This window comes from Merops nubicus, unplaced genomic scaffold (assembly GCF_000691845.1).
Source record: "Merops nubicus isolate BGI_N331 unplaced genomic scaffold, ASM69184v1 scaffold17746, whole genome shotgun sequence".
NCBI classification, from domain to species: domain Eukaryota; kingdom Metazoa; phylum Chordata; class Aves; order Coraciiformes; family Meropidae; genus Merops; species Merops nubicus.
Window position 1 is genome coordinate 1834 of NW_008615780.1, and position 15038 is coordinate 16871.

Below are 15038 nucleotides of genomic sequence, written 5' to 3' on the forward strand. Positions count from 1 at the left end.
CGTGCTTCTCTCAAAAGAGCAACCTTCACCAAAAAACCAAACCACCCCAGCCCAAAGAGTCAACCTCCTCCTGCCTGCTTCGCTCCTGGATGTCACAATACAGGTCTGATGTCTGAACCCTTCCCAGAGTGATGGATGGTGACACCTCGGAATGGATCCCACGGCAGACGGCAGTCAACCAGAGCCTGGGGAAGTGTCTTGAGAAGCAGCAGGAACAGGAGTATGCAGAGAAACTGAGGTGGTGGTGTAGTGAGGTTTGAGCAACAGCGCTGCTCAAGCACTGGTGACAGCCACCCTCTGTGATGTGGCTGGCATTGAGTCCCCAAAATGGAAGTTATTAATCCCATCGGAAGATCACAATTGGGAATTCCACCTTCCAGTGGCAATATGCTAAATGCTTCCTCTTTAATGGCACTTGGGATTTTTCAAAAGAACAAAACTCTTCCCTTGTTGTGCGTTTTTGGGGTGGGAGTGGGGGGTTGACTTCTATGCTCAGCGATGGCTGCCTCTGGTTTTGGGCATACAGCTCACCAGCCAACCTCGCCGGCGAGGTGTCCCCTGGGTGAACCTCAGCCCTGCCACGCTGAGAATCAGGATGGCTGATGAACAGGATGAATCAGGATGATTACAGGCAGAGAAAAAAAAAAGCACTTTTCCTCCCATGCTGCCATCTGATTCATTTTGCCAAAGGCCGGTCCAGCAGCATCTGTTCCCAGAGCAGGCAGAGGAGAGTCCACTGACGGTGCCAGGACGGAAGCAGGGAGGAGGAGGGCTGTGCCCGGCGCCGGCCGGGGTGCTGCCCCCCCGCGGGGGTTATTTGAAGGTGGCGTTGAAGGCCCTGCCGATGACCAGCCTGCGCACCTCGCTGGTGCCCGCCCCGATCTCGTAGAGCTTGGCATCCCGCAGGAACCGCCCCATCGGGTAGTCGCTGATGTAGCCGTTCCCCCCTGCGGGCAAAGGGCAGGCAAAGGCTGTTTCTCAGCTCCGAATCCAGGGGCCCAGGGTGGGATGGGAGAGGGGATGGGAAAGCTGGCGGCTCCTACACCACTCTCGGCTCCCTCCAGCCAGCACTCGAAGGAACAAACCCCTCCAGTGACTCACCCAGACACTGGATCCCATCCAGAGCCACCTGGGTAGCACACTCTGCTGAGTACAGGATCACTCCAGCACAGTCCTAAAGGAGAGTCACAGCGAGGAGTCAGGAAAGGTGTCACCTGCCCATCTCCAGCCTCTGGGTTGCTCTGACCTTTCCATCACTCTGCTAACGAGCCTGAACTACTCAATTACAAAGACACAGGGCTCATTCTCCAGCGAGCAAAAGCTGCAAGAGTCTCTGTCACCATATAACACTTGTCTCAGGTCTGTAAAGGCCACATGAAGACAGAAATAAAAAGAAAAAACAGGAGTGCAGTAGGGGAGCTGGTCTCTCACAAATTCACATCATGCCACAGAAGACCAGTGTGATTTGATCTGGGATCAGGACTCTGTGCTCCAGCTGTTGAGTGCCTTCCTTTAGTAGAGGTGTGGTGACAACACCTTGGAACAGCTACAGCCCCTTACAACAGCCAGGACATTGTGTTTGGGCTTCCAATAAACACCTACTGACACTGCTAAATCTGCTGCCTTGTAGGGCAAGGCCTTCTTCCTCTTTGGGGGAAAAAGACTACTTAAAGGTGTGTGGGAGCTGTTTTAGCTCCCAGGAGGGAAGTCCCACCCTGCTCAGGACCTGGAACTGCCCCAGCAGACAGGGTGCAGGTGGGAGCTCACTCACCTTTGGATTGCAGTAGCCCTGGTCACAGGCCTTGGCCACGTTGTAGACGTACTGCCGGCAGGCCATCAGCCGGGTGTACATGTCTGCCATCTTGCCCTGCATGAGCTGTGTGCCACAGGGGAACAGAGAGGGGGGCATCAGCAGGGCTGAGGGGAGATTATCTCCTGCACGAGCACCGGGGATCACTCCTTCCCCAAACTGTCCCAGAGAGACTCAGCAAACGAGGAGACGTGGATTCCGCAGCCCTGTGAGAGGAGCTGGAGGTTCTGGCAGTTCACAGACCCCCAGATGTCAGTCACAGCAGGTAAACAGGCCTGGGGACCCTTCCACCTTCTCACCACAACATCACCTCAGGCAGCTCCACCTCCAGGCAACCTTCTCTGAGCAAAGCCCTCCCACAACAGAGCTCATTGTCTTCTTGTTTTTAAGGAGAAAAGCAATATGACAAAAATTTCTAATCCCTTTCCTGCCTCACCTGGAAGTGGCCAATTTTCTGTCCAAATGCTTCTCTTACATGCAGGTATGGAATTGCATGGTCAAGAACAGCTTGCATGAGCCTAAGGAAAGCATAGAAATGCAGGAGAATGAATCAACAAAATTATTAATTAATAATTATTAAACCTTGGAAGTGCAATCTAAGGCAAAAAGGTTCTCACCCCTAAAATGACATGCTGCTGTCTTCCTATAGCTCTACTCAAACAATGCTGAGAATAAAATCCAAAGGTCTCATTTTTCTCCCTAGTCTTCTACATGTTGCTCATTTGGGACATCTTGTGGTAAAGTCTTAGAGTCTTAACTTGGGGAATTGAGATGAAGAGTTGAAGAGCATTCTTACAACTGCAGCCAGGCCAGCTCATGCTGCCTGGCACCTCCAGAAAGCACCAACTCAAGGAGAACTAACCAGTACCATAAAAAATGGTAGGCAATGAGAAGGGTGAGAAATCCTCCTCCTGCCTTGTGGAAGATGGTCTTTCTGCATGAGGATTAGAGACCACCCGGGAGGGAAAAAGGACCATAGTGCATAAATAATTACTGGGCAGTTTAAGGACTGAATAAATGAAGAGCAAACACTTTACCCAGTCCAGTGGTCTTTCTGTGTGGCAGCCTGGAGAGTGTTTTAGGTTTTAAGGAATCAGTAACACAGATGAGTTGGTTATTCCCAGAGTCATACACACTGCAGGGATACACAAGCAAGGAGCTGGGGACCAAGGCAGATTTACCATCTCTGGAAAGATTTATGTCCAGGCTAGTGTTTTCTAAAGCCTGCTCTGGAGGGTCAGTGTGCTACACTAGAAGGCAGAGATTTGCAAACTTTCTTTCTGGCAATGCTTTTTCTACCCCTTGCCCCACAGGGGACTTCCCACATAGATGCTTTCAAACAAACAAACAAAAAGCCTGCATGAGGAGAAGTAGAGGAAAAGGTGGAGCAGACACAGCATAAGCTGTGGAGTGCTGAGCTGAGAGCTCTCCAGCAGATGTCCATTGGAACCACGAGCAGCTATTACAGAGCTAGAGAACCCAGCAGCTATGAGATCTGTCTGCTCTTGCCTCCTTTGCAGCTTCCTTCCTTCCCACAACTCTGACCCAGCCTTTCTTCTTTGCTCAGAAGCTGCCCCAGTATTTCAGTTCCCCATTGCATCTCCACCTCCATCCTACTGAGAGCTGCAAGCCCAGCTGGGGACCCACTGGGCGAGGTGATCGTGGGGGATCCTTCTGGCCTTACAACCTAAAAAAGGTCACAAACCCTTACCCCAGTGGCCCACCAGACAGCACGAGTCTCTCCAGGTCCAATCCACTCATCAGGATGTAGACTCCTTTGCTCAGCTTCCCCAAGACATTTTCAGCTGCAATTGCCAAAGGAAAGTGATTTACTTCTGTGCAAAGCTAAGATAAGCTGTTGTCTGAGGGCCTGTGTTTGCTGGGGAGAGGATTCAAACTCTCACACCCCTTCATCTTGCTTTTTGGCCTGAGACACAAACATCCAGGATGAGCTAGCCAGGTGCCAAGTTTTGATACAGATACTCCCTACCACCAAAATGACTTTTCAGTCCAACCAGAGCCAAACAGGAGAAGGCAGTAAAGGGTTACAAAGTACATCTACAATCACTGCTGTTCCCTTGCCTGTTCTCTAAAGAGCAAGGTGCTCTCCAGAGATCTTCCAGCTCAGCATTTCTACCAACAAGAACAGGAGACTTATTCAGCTGGGAGGACAAACTGGGGGCCCCTTTGCCACCCCATTATTTGTATGTAACTCCAACTGGCAGCACTACCAGCCGGTCTCTGCCGAGCGCGTATCTGAAATGAATGCAAACCCTGCTCTGATCTGCTTGGGAGGGGGCATATGAACAGAACATGGAACACTGCAGTTGTTACAAATAAAGGTTTTTAACAGATTAGTATCATTGCTGTGAAAATGGAACAGGAAAATAGCCACATTAGACAATGGGCTGAGACAAAGAAATCTCCAAAAGCCATTTCACTTTGGGACAGTCTGAAGCACGCGGTGATGTTAACAAGTATAAAACAAGAAGCAGGAACAAAAGGCTCATCACAGCAAGGCTGTGCTCCTACAGTCAGGAGAGACCTTACAGCCTCACAACTGTGCTTTGTAGAGGGACAGAGATTATCCACTGATCACACCATGCAGAACTGACACACGCTTCAGGCTTTGATCACAAGAGATCTGAGAGGTGTGATATGCAAAGTGAAAATGAGACAGGACGTGGACACGTGCAGATGGTCTCCTGAAATAAATAATCTGTTTTTCAGTGCCAGAAGCTCATGGACTGCATTGTCTCCTGTTTATTGAAAATCCTGTTGATGTAGTGTATGGAGAAGGGCAGCCTCTGCAGGGCCATCAGCATGACAGTGGAGCTAGAAAGAGGAAGAATAATGAAGCTTGGCTTTCAGAGAAACAGCTCAAAAGCCCCACAGACAAGAAAGAAAAATACTAATAGCAAACATTACTTTGAAGAACAGAACACAAACGCCAGCATCAGTAATAATAAAGTGACAAAGCTGCTCCTGAGTAATGAGGAGCTGCTCCTGAGTAGCATCTCAGCTATAAAGGGACTGAAGAGCCTGAATACTTCCCTGCCCATCCAGGGAAAAGGGATGGTAGATGTGTGCTGAGCTGGAGGACTCATGTGCTGACTGCAAGAGAGGGACAGACCTGCTCCTGCCTAACACAGCAAAAACAAACATAAAAACCCCAAACCACCAGGGCTCTGTACCAAGTTTTCCCAAAGCACACAGTCAATGAACCCATGGACAACACTTGTTGTGAGAACACCAGCCACTCAGTGGAGCATGGCTGAAATGAAACCTCTGCATTTTAAAGTGGATGGAATTGCAGTGCTAGAGGACATCCTGGAAGAGAAAGATCCTGCAGACACATGAAATGGCATCAAACCAGTTCAGCTTCCAAGGCAGAAGATCAGAGCAGCTTTAATGGCCAGAGTGCAAGGTGTGGTAACTCTCAACACAGCAGTGAAGTGCTTCTGAGTTATCAGGAACTGGGAATCCTCTCACCACGAGCACGTCCTGCCCTGCACGGGGATCCTTGCTGATTGCACAGTGGAGGGATCCAATGAAGTTGGAAATGTCAGATATCCTGCCCTGCACGGGGATCCCTTGGGAGCTCCTCTGAAGACTGGGGCACTGGCCTTGCTGATTGCAGAGTGGAGGATCCAATGAAGTTGGAAATGTCAGATTTCAGCTGAAACTCTTCCACTTACTGCAAAGTAGCCTTTGGTTGGTGTGTGGGGAGCAGGAGAGTAACCTGCTCCACAGATATGCAATTAGGATTTTCCTGAGTTCAGACAAGGCATGTCCTCCCATAGGGAGAAGATGCTAGAACTCTATAACTCTAAATATATAGAGGCTGATTTTTCTGTCAAAAAAAAATAGCTACTGGAGTAACAAAAATGGCCATTCCAGTGGCCCTGCTGTGCTAACAGATGGGAAAGCATGTCCACCTGAAAGAGACACCCAAAAAGAACTCTGAAATGTTACAGGCAAACCAAAAGCCTGTTGAAGAGTCTCCAAATGATTTTGGAGAAAAAACCCTTCAGGGCAAATAAGCTCTCCTGTATCAAAGATGGGGAGCTCTAATGGAAACAAACATGTTTCTCTGGAAGCCTCAGCTTGGCTTTGCAGAAGCAGTGCCCAAGAGTCAAGCCCATGAGGGTGGAACAGGAGTGACCTAGCAAGGGATGTGCTCCTTCACTGCAACCCAGCAGACTGCACTTTTCCAGTTCCACCAGCTCTCCTTCAAGGCTGCCAAAGAGCAGATAACCATCTGCAAAGCCCTCTAGGTCTGAACATGCTTGTAATTAGTGATCCAGTTTATCTGATTGAGAAGACAGGAAACCACCACATGCATACTGCTGTGATTTGAAGCCAACTCACCCGGGATCTTGCAGTCTTCAAAGATCAGCTCACAGGTATTAGACCCTCTCATTCCCAGCTTGTCGAGCTTCTGGGCTGTGCTGAAACCTGGCATCCCCTGCAAGGTCAGGACAGTCACAATGCATCTCAAATCTCCATTCTGACAGACCAAATAAAATCACTAGAGATCTGTGAAACTTCCCTGACCACATGAACATACGTGGGGTACCAGAGGGAAGCCAAAGTGAAGTGGCCACCCTGGGAACAAGAACAGGTCTAAGTGCAAGTGCAGGGGAAGCAGACGAGTGCAGAAACATGCACACGTGGGGGGCACATGTGAACTGAGTGCACCCACTTTCCAGCACAAGTAAATATTAAATAAATACATTATTTGGACAGCTGCCAACTGACCCTCTCCTAGAGTAAGGGTTGTAAGCTTTGCCAGTGACTGACCTATTCTAATCACTAAGTCAAGTTCAGCAGAAGGTTTACTGATCTCTGAGATTTTATTTTTCCAGCACCATTTCTTTTACTATGGTTTTCTGTCTTCCCTGTGGTGACAGACATTGAAAGGCAAGAAAAATTGCAACAGATCCCTGTTTTTCAAGGACTCCCTGATGAACAGCCCGTTTCTGCTCCCTTTGGGCTGTTCTGCTGTTGGGTCACTTCAGGATTCCAAAGGAGCAGTGCAAGAAAATGAGGGAAGAAATCAATGGGGCTATTTTAATATCTTGGATTTAAGAAAAAAAAACAAAAACCACACAAAGTTGGAAAATCAGGTAGTAGGACACATTTACAAAGCCTCCAATATCTCTGACAATTTTCAACAAGAAGCAAGCCCTTTTATATTAGAATCTCATCTGTTCTCTCCACGTTTCTGGTTCTGAAGACTGGTGATGTGCTCGGGTAGACAACTCCAGGAGTGCAGTGTGCCAGAGGCAGCCCAGGAGCTTCACGGGGTTATGAAATTCGGGCAGGAAGTAGTTTGTCTTTGAGCAAGGGGCTGACAGTTTGAGGAAGAAAATCAGCTGGCTTCTAAATGGGGGTGCAGGAGCTGGCTTTAAAACCCACACTCCAATAAGCCTGTGAGAAAGACTGAACCTACCTTCTCCACGATGAAGGCAGTTATACCCCGGGAGGCTGGAACAGCATTGACATCAGTTTTTGCATACACGACTAAGACATCTGCATCTGGCCCATTGGTGATCCAGAATTTGTTCCCATTCAAAACAAAGTAATCACCTAGAAGCAAAGAGCTGAAATCTGTTAGCTCACAACACAGAACAGCAACACCTGTACCCTCACTCCATTAAATCCAAAATGGAATTCCAAAGATGTTCCTTAAGACCTCCCCAAACAGCATCCACAAATCCTTCCCGGGTTCAAGAAAACTAATTTCCTTCATTCCTGGAGTCCAAAGACAGTTTACCAAATGCCTGATACACTAAGACACCTACCACTGTTTCCACTGTACTACCAACCTCCACCACCACATTCAGAAGTCCACTTTTAGACCTTCAGCTGTCCACCTTGTGTCTTCACTACGTTTATCACACATTGAGCCTCCTGGGAGGCAGCACAAGCCTGCAAACATGGCCTGGTATACCCAAAACTAAGCTCTGTATCTCTGTGGTGTTGGGGAGCTTAGTCTAAATTTACAGGAGACGTCACTTAAGCTGTCACCTATCCAGGCAGCACCTGACTGGCTGTACCTTTCTTATCAGCTCTCAGCTTCATGGACACGACGTCAGATCCAGAATTGGGTTCACTCATGGCTAAAGCTCCAATGTGCTCCCCACTGATGAGCTGGAAGAAAAGACACACAAGAAAGGAAGGAAGAACAGTGGCATTGTTTCTGTTCCCTCTTTAGCCTGCCTTCCTTTTTTTCCTGCACTCAACCTCCAGAGTAGCTGTCCTGTGCAGAACTGCAGACAGAGCCACTGTTCCTGGCAGGGCCTGGGCAGGGAGCTCCTCGAGCTGCTGTGCTGAGGGAGCAGAGCCAAGTGGCAGTGGGATGAGGAGGATGATTCAACTCCTGTCCGAGCTCGAGGAGTACAGCCCTGCTTATAACACACCATCTCCAGGAAGGTGCCAGAGAACCATGCAGGCAGCCATATGCTTTTCACAAGCTCCTTGTTCTGTACTTTATGACTGCCCTTTTCCATAAACAACAGTTGTTAAACACAAAAGGCCAATGGGGGTGGAGGAAAAGAGATTGCAAAGTTCTTAACAACCTTCTCACAGCCCGGTGCCCCCACGCTCACACTAAAACAGCAGATGGACAACTCCTTCTGTGCCTGCTCATACCAGGCTCTGGCATAACTCTTGCTTCCTCTCCACTGCTCCTTTCATCCTGCCCTTTCCTCCTCACTTGTTTTTTTCTCTCTGTGTACTTTTATCCATCTTCTCTTTTGATCTTATTTTATTGAAAACAGACTCAATGCTTAAGATACACATTCAACCAATTCAGTCCATGGATGCATTTCTACAGAAGGCTTTGTGATGTGCTCAAAACTAGTTAAGTACTGTTACCTACTCTGTCACAAACCTAGGCAAGCAAGGGCTGAAGTGACCACACGTCTCACTGAGAGGCAGTGGGAGAGGGCATTAAAAAGCACCTGAGCAGCAACGAGGACATTTGGGGGTTACGTATCAGCAGGCTGCACAATGCTCAGGAAGCAACACTGTGCTTTGCATGTGGTTTCAATCAAGCTTCTTGGGCTGATCATTTCAGTAGCTGGGATTCAATTTACTCCTTCAGTTCTTCTGTGCATCTAAACACTGAAAATTGTTTATCAGGCTTTTGAGTCACAAACATCAGTGCCACAAATGACGCAGAAGTTTCCCACAGAGTTATTCAGCACAGGCAAACCAAGCACTTGGGCACTGAGAAATGGGGAATATGAAATAAGAAAACAGTAAATTTCACTGAGAACTCTCAGAAGAATTTGGAAGAATATCACCCAGTGTCTCCTCAAAGCCTCACAGGGTAACACAGCTCTGCAGAGCTGGACTATGCTGCCTACAGACATGGACAGGCCAAGGTCAGTATGGATTAATAACACAAAAATTAACAAGCTAGAGAAGGGCAAGCTTAGAAAGTACAATATTTCCTAAGGCTGGGTGACTGCAATCAACTAGCGCAAAATGCTACACACCATGGAGGATGTTCATCCCTGCATGCAGCCAAGACCCAGGTGCTCCTCACCTTCCCCTCTCTTCCAGGGACATACCTTGGGCAAGTACTTGCTTTTCTGGGCCTCGTTGCCGTTACGCACCAGCTGGTTGATGCAAAGGTTTGAGTGGGCACCATAACTAAGCCCAACAGCTGCTGACGCACGGGAAATTTCCTCCATCACCACCACATGGTCCAGATACCCCAAAGCAGATCCACCATATTCCGCTGGGAAGAGAAGAGAACCCTTGTCACCCACCGTGGAGTCTGCCAGACGTGCAGAGTGTCCCAGGGTCAAGCTCTGTCTAGAACGTGATACAAGACACTCACAGGAGAGCTTCTGGTTTTGACTGACACTGTCCCTGAGCTGGGCACCTCTGGCTTCCCCCATCCTCTCTGAATTTCAGTTTCCTTATCTTAGAGGCACAGTGATATTACTTCTTCAGCATAACCAACAGTTTACTTGCACAGCACAGTTTTGTATGCATGGCATAAGGATCCATCTAAAACATGCTACTGACACTTGAACAGTGAATCCTTTTTGTCAGCCATTGGCAAGTGTAACTTTAATATTATGATGAAGATTAAATCACAAAGTGTCAACCTGTATTAGGTGAGAGGACAAAGGAACACAGGCAAAGTTTGTGAAGTCTATGTGTGTCTGTCATGACAAGTACCCCTAAACAAGTGAGGAATCCTCTAACTGCTCAAAAAGTGGAGCACTAGAACTTTTCTAAGCCCACCACTGTGCAGGAGGGCAGTATTTTGATGGGTGGTTGATTCAGAATGAAAATGATCCAGAAGCTTAACTGCTGTAATTCACCAGTGGCAAGAATGTGGATTTCAAGAGAGGATGAAGCTAGACAGAGCAGCACCATCACCATAACTGGGGATCTAGCTAGGCACACCAAGCTGAGTCTAAAACTGGTGAAGATGAAAGGCACACAGCAGAACAGGGACAGAGAAAAGGCAGAAAAAAAGAGAAGGCTGAGAAGTGCATAATGGCCTGGAGCAGCTGACAGCCTACATAAATATATACATCTCTACACCTACACACGCTTGCAGACACACCAGCACAGTCACATCCCCACGTGAAAGCTTTGTTCTACAGACAAGGAGCAAGTGATTGTGCTGCCACGGGGAGAGCTGCAAGAGGAGGATGTGAGTGCTGCCGAGCAGGCAGGGAGGTAATCCAGGAGCACTTACTTGTCACCAGCACGGATGCTGCAAGCAAGCAGCAACAACAGTTAGAGCAGATATGTTTGAATGCCAGAGTGACCAGAGCTGGGCGAGGGGCCTGGCAAGGAGAGGGCCTGGCAAGGAGAGGGGCTACTGTCCTCACCCTGTCCCATCAACACCACGGCTGCTGGCATTAGGTGCAGCCTTTCCTCTCCTGCCACTCACCCTGACTCCTGTCTCTAACTGCAGGGCTCTCCAGCTTCTGAAATCAACTCTCTCTACCCAAATCAGTTTGGGGGTTTACTATCAATATCCTGAAAAGATGGGTTTAATTTCTCACATATTCCAAACCAAGGGAGTTTTCTATTCATTCTGTGGAGTGGATGGGTTTGATGGTATTGTAACTGCCTGCCCTAAGCTGTACTGGCCATAGTGATCACTTTGTACTGCTAGAGGTAAAAGAAAACAACCCTGCCAGATAAATTCTCATATAATACAAATCAGTGTGATTTAGACTGATGCTGCCCTTTCAAAAGTAGCCTTTACATATGACATCCCTGTATTATCATTCTGTGGTAGCTCTCTCTATATATATATATGTATTTCTTAAGTTAGCTCTTTATAAAATAAATAGAAAATTACAAATCAATGTAGTTTTCTTATTTTTAAGAAGAAAACAAACCCCACTGTTATTTTAAATGATCCCTTAACAGACTCTGGGCGCTGGTGCCCAAATACACCATCAAACTGAGCATATGTCCTCCTAAGATTTCACATTATCCTCACATCCTAAATCCCAGCCTCCACCTCCTACAACAAAACTGGTTCCCATAAAGAAACTGCACATAGCCACACAAACAAAAAGAAGGCAAAAAATCCCGGGCATCGGAGGGGTTTAGAGGGAAGCCTTTGAGGAACTCAAAAAGGACAGGACTCATGAGGGGACGGCTTATTTATAGTGTGGGAAACTGCTGTAAGCCTCAGGCACAACATCAAAGAAGAAAGAAGGTAGGAGTGAGAAGAAACAGGAGCAGCAGTGAGCTGGGGAGGGCAGGGGGAAGGCAGGGCCGGCTGCGGTGAAAGGAGGCGGCATTGGCTCCGCCACTCAGCGCTGCTGCGGCAGCCCCTGCACAGGCAGCCCCTGCACAGGCAGCCCAGCAGCACAGCAGCACAGGCCTCCCCACGGGGAAGAAAGGCCCCACTGCCTGCTCTCCTCCAGAGGCCTCCTCCTCATTACCCGGCGTCAGCCATTCAGCCTCAGCCAGCCACGACGTTAATCAAAACACTTTTCAACTAACCTGGACAAGGCTGAATACGATTTACCCTGGTTTTTCTTCTGACTGGTTGGATGTGGTCAGCTCTCCATTAGTTATCACAGCTTTTCACAGCACTCTTTGACACCCTCTAACTTTGCCTATTAGAGATGGATGTTTGCTCTAGGATACTTTTATCCACAGCTCCTTCAAAACTCGCAGCAAACGCTTCGCCTTGGAGGAGCGCGAATGTGTTCGAGTTGCACGTGTTGTATCTGGAGAAACCATTTCTGAATGGTACCTTCAAATTGTAAGAGGCATTTTGTACTCGCCCAGAAGTCTAACACAGAAAAAGGACTCTGAGTCAGGGAAGAATAAAAAGCTACCAAAGAGATTTTTCAGAAAATGTGAAGGTAGGAGCTTCCAGACCAAACGGACATCACATCACTGACAGGACTATTATGAACTGGAAAGGGTGAGTTTGAGTGGTCTCCATTTTACTGAGTTTAAGTGGTCTCCATTTTATTTGAAGAATCACCCACCAGAAGGTAAAAGGTGGGAACAGACTTACCAGGAGCTGTGATTCCCAGAACTCCCAGTTCCCCAAGTTTCTTCCAAAACTCCTACAAATACAAAACAAGGAATCAGTCTGGACCTACATCCAGAGCACCAGCATAAGCCTTCCCAGGTAACTCACCAGAAACATCAATTTACCTTATTCTTGTGGTATCTCAGAAAGAAATACATCAATACCTATTCCTCCTGCAGCAGCAGCTCCAGGATTTCTTTGGATTAAGAACCCAGACAGACTTAAGGATGTTAATTATGCTACATGTAGGAGCAGTCTTGAATTCAGTGGAAATTCACAACCTAAATTTAATTCTAAAGATCCTAAGATCTAATTTATTTCTAAAGGCCCTAAGATTGAACTCATTGCCCAGTTTAAGGAGAACGTTGATGAATTAAAAACCTCCCATTAATTTCAAAAACTGCACTTCTTTCATATACATCGCTCGATAAAAACTTATTTAGGATATCCTGGCTTAAACTTATGCTTGTCTTTCACCTCACACACCCATCACTGTGCCTTGCAGCACTGTGCAGGCCTAGCTGCCCATGGTTGCCACAAGTAGCAACTACCATAAGAGATCTGTGACTGAACCCTGGAAATAGGTGGAAGAATTGCTATTTGCTGGCACTTTAAAACTCCTCCAGTAAAACAGACACTGATAAGTAAAGCCAAGAGAGCCTCCTTGAGAGAGATTTAAAAAAGGGGATGGGACAGCTGGGGCAGACAGAGGTGCTGCCTGCCTCACAGGCAGCACTGGAGAGGCTGTAAAAGGTGATCATGACAGAAACTGCAAACACTTCAGGCTTGTGAAGCTAAAGGAGCTGAATCCACAAGGGCCACTCAACCCGTAGGTTTGACGCCAACTCTTCTATTAGCCTGTTGCCCAGATCTGTCACCCTGCCAACCCCACCACATGATTTGAGGCACAGAGCTGCTGGCTGGCTCGAGACATACATCAGCTGTGTCTGGCACACGGCAGCATGGGGTCAGAGGGAAGCCACGACCAGGCAGTAGCAAAGGGTGCCACCAACAAGGCCCACATGTACACTGGAGGGGCCACCTCCGTGCCGCTGCTTCGGACTGCAGCCTCTCCTCCACTACATGATGGACACACAGGTGAGTGCTTGTCACATGGCCTCAGCATCCAGCAAGGAGATAATTATCAGTGAATAGTCTCCAGAGACTTCAAAAAGTATTATTCGATAGCTCTGGATGACATCTGGTGCACCAGACTAAATTTATACACTTAACTTCAAAGCCTTGCCTATATCCCTGAAAATGTCAACATCAGAGCTCTGGGAAATCCTGGCAGATGTTCTGAGCTTTTTAAGTCTTGTGGAGCTTATGAAAACCAATACTTAGATCTCTCATTTTCATCAATCAAACCGTCCTGCTGCACAGAATTTGTGTTTTTATTGGTAAGGCAAGTTTCAGCCTGACAGCCAAACAACTCCACGGTTCAGCATGTGCATGCAATATTTTCACAACAATTTTGGGAGGAAACTCAGATGTCCAAGAAGTGGTCCTAGCTATGGACATAGGAAGCACATATTAGAGCAGAGCCAAGCAGAAATACCACAATAAGAACCCAAACAAGACCATTATCAAGCCTTTTTTTTTTTTTTCCTGAACTGCATCCTGGCTGGGTTCTGCCCCAGGTTGCTGAAAGTTGTTAACAGAAGATAAAACAGGAAATCAAAAAATTGCTTTCTCTTTGGCTTTCAAGTTTGAAAAGTTAATGCATGTGTTCCTGTGGTGTGGGCTGGGATTCTTTGTCTGCAGCAACGTAGAGATCAAAGCAGAGTCAGGCTCCCATCTACTCTGAAGGCACACACAAAATACTTGCCCGCATGTCTTTGAATTCATTTTCCTGGTCAATCTGTTGGGCCTTCGGAGCCAAGTGCTCTTGACAGAACTTTGTCATGGTCTGTCTAAGCTGGGAAAAGAGATGAGGAGAAACACAAACGTTACATCTCATCAATACACTGTCACCACCTTCCCTAGGACCTGGCCAACAGTGCCCTGCCCGGCGGCTCCAGGGTCCCAAACCCAGAAGCACAAGAGCAGAAGGAGATGGACTTGTCGGGTCACTGGCAGAAAGGTGACACAAAAGGCCCTGCTGAAGAGAAGATGCTGGTGTACTTCAGTTCCTGCCAGCATTTAACCTCAACAGTCCTACCTCAACATGATGGGAGGTCCCTTAACCACCGCTTGCACTCGGGCTTCAGGGGGTGGTTTTGGTGAGGAGACTCTGAGAGCTGATGGACAGAGCTCATGATGTGTTACCCCCATCCAGTACCTGCTTACAGCTTCATTTAATTACATGCAGATGCCTGCAATAGGCATGAATGCTAATTTAGATGTGTTGGTGTATCAGACTGGAATGACATTAGCTGTCCTGCTATTTTCTTCAGAGGATTTGTTAAAATTAGGTATACTCACTGTTCTAATGTTAAAACTCCCAAAATCTTTTCCTAAAGTTTAAAACCTGAATACTTACAGACAGGTATGCTGCAGAAATCTGGGCATATACCAAGAAAACATGCACAACACCTCTTTGAATGTTTTTAGTACAAAGCTTTAAAAACTTTCTCTAGGTATTATGGTAGAGCTTAATAATCCCATTTTTCCTTTTGGTTCTTTATTCCTACAAATTAATGCTAGTGAAGGAACAGTCTTGGAGACTGAAACCCTCTCCTC

The 15038-nt window shown here is 47.4% G+C and overlaps 1 protein-coding gene across 1 annotated transcript; it reads right to left on the reverse strand.

The window, feature by feature from the left end:
* Positions 1-813: 813 nt before the first annotated feature.
* On the reverse strand, positions 814-14274 carry IVD (isovaleryl-CoA dehydrogenase; the record flags this gene model as incomplete). Its single annotated transcript, XM_008942649.1, has 11 exons — positions 814-947; positions 1102-1174; positions 1772-1876; positions 2247-2328; positions 3522-3615; positions 6182-6278; positions 7266-7402; positions 7873-7966; positions 9394-9563; positions 12339-12390; positions 14185-14274. Coding segments are annotated over 11 exons (1128 nt in total), but the record flags the coding sequence as incomplete, so codon positions are not given.
* Between the last annotated feature and the right edge of the window lie 764 nt (positions 14275-15038).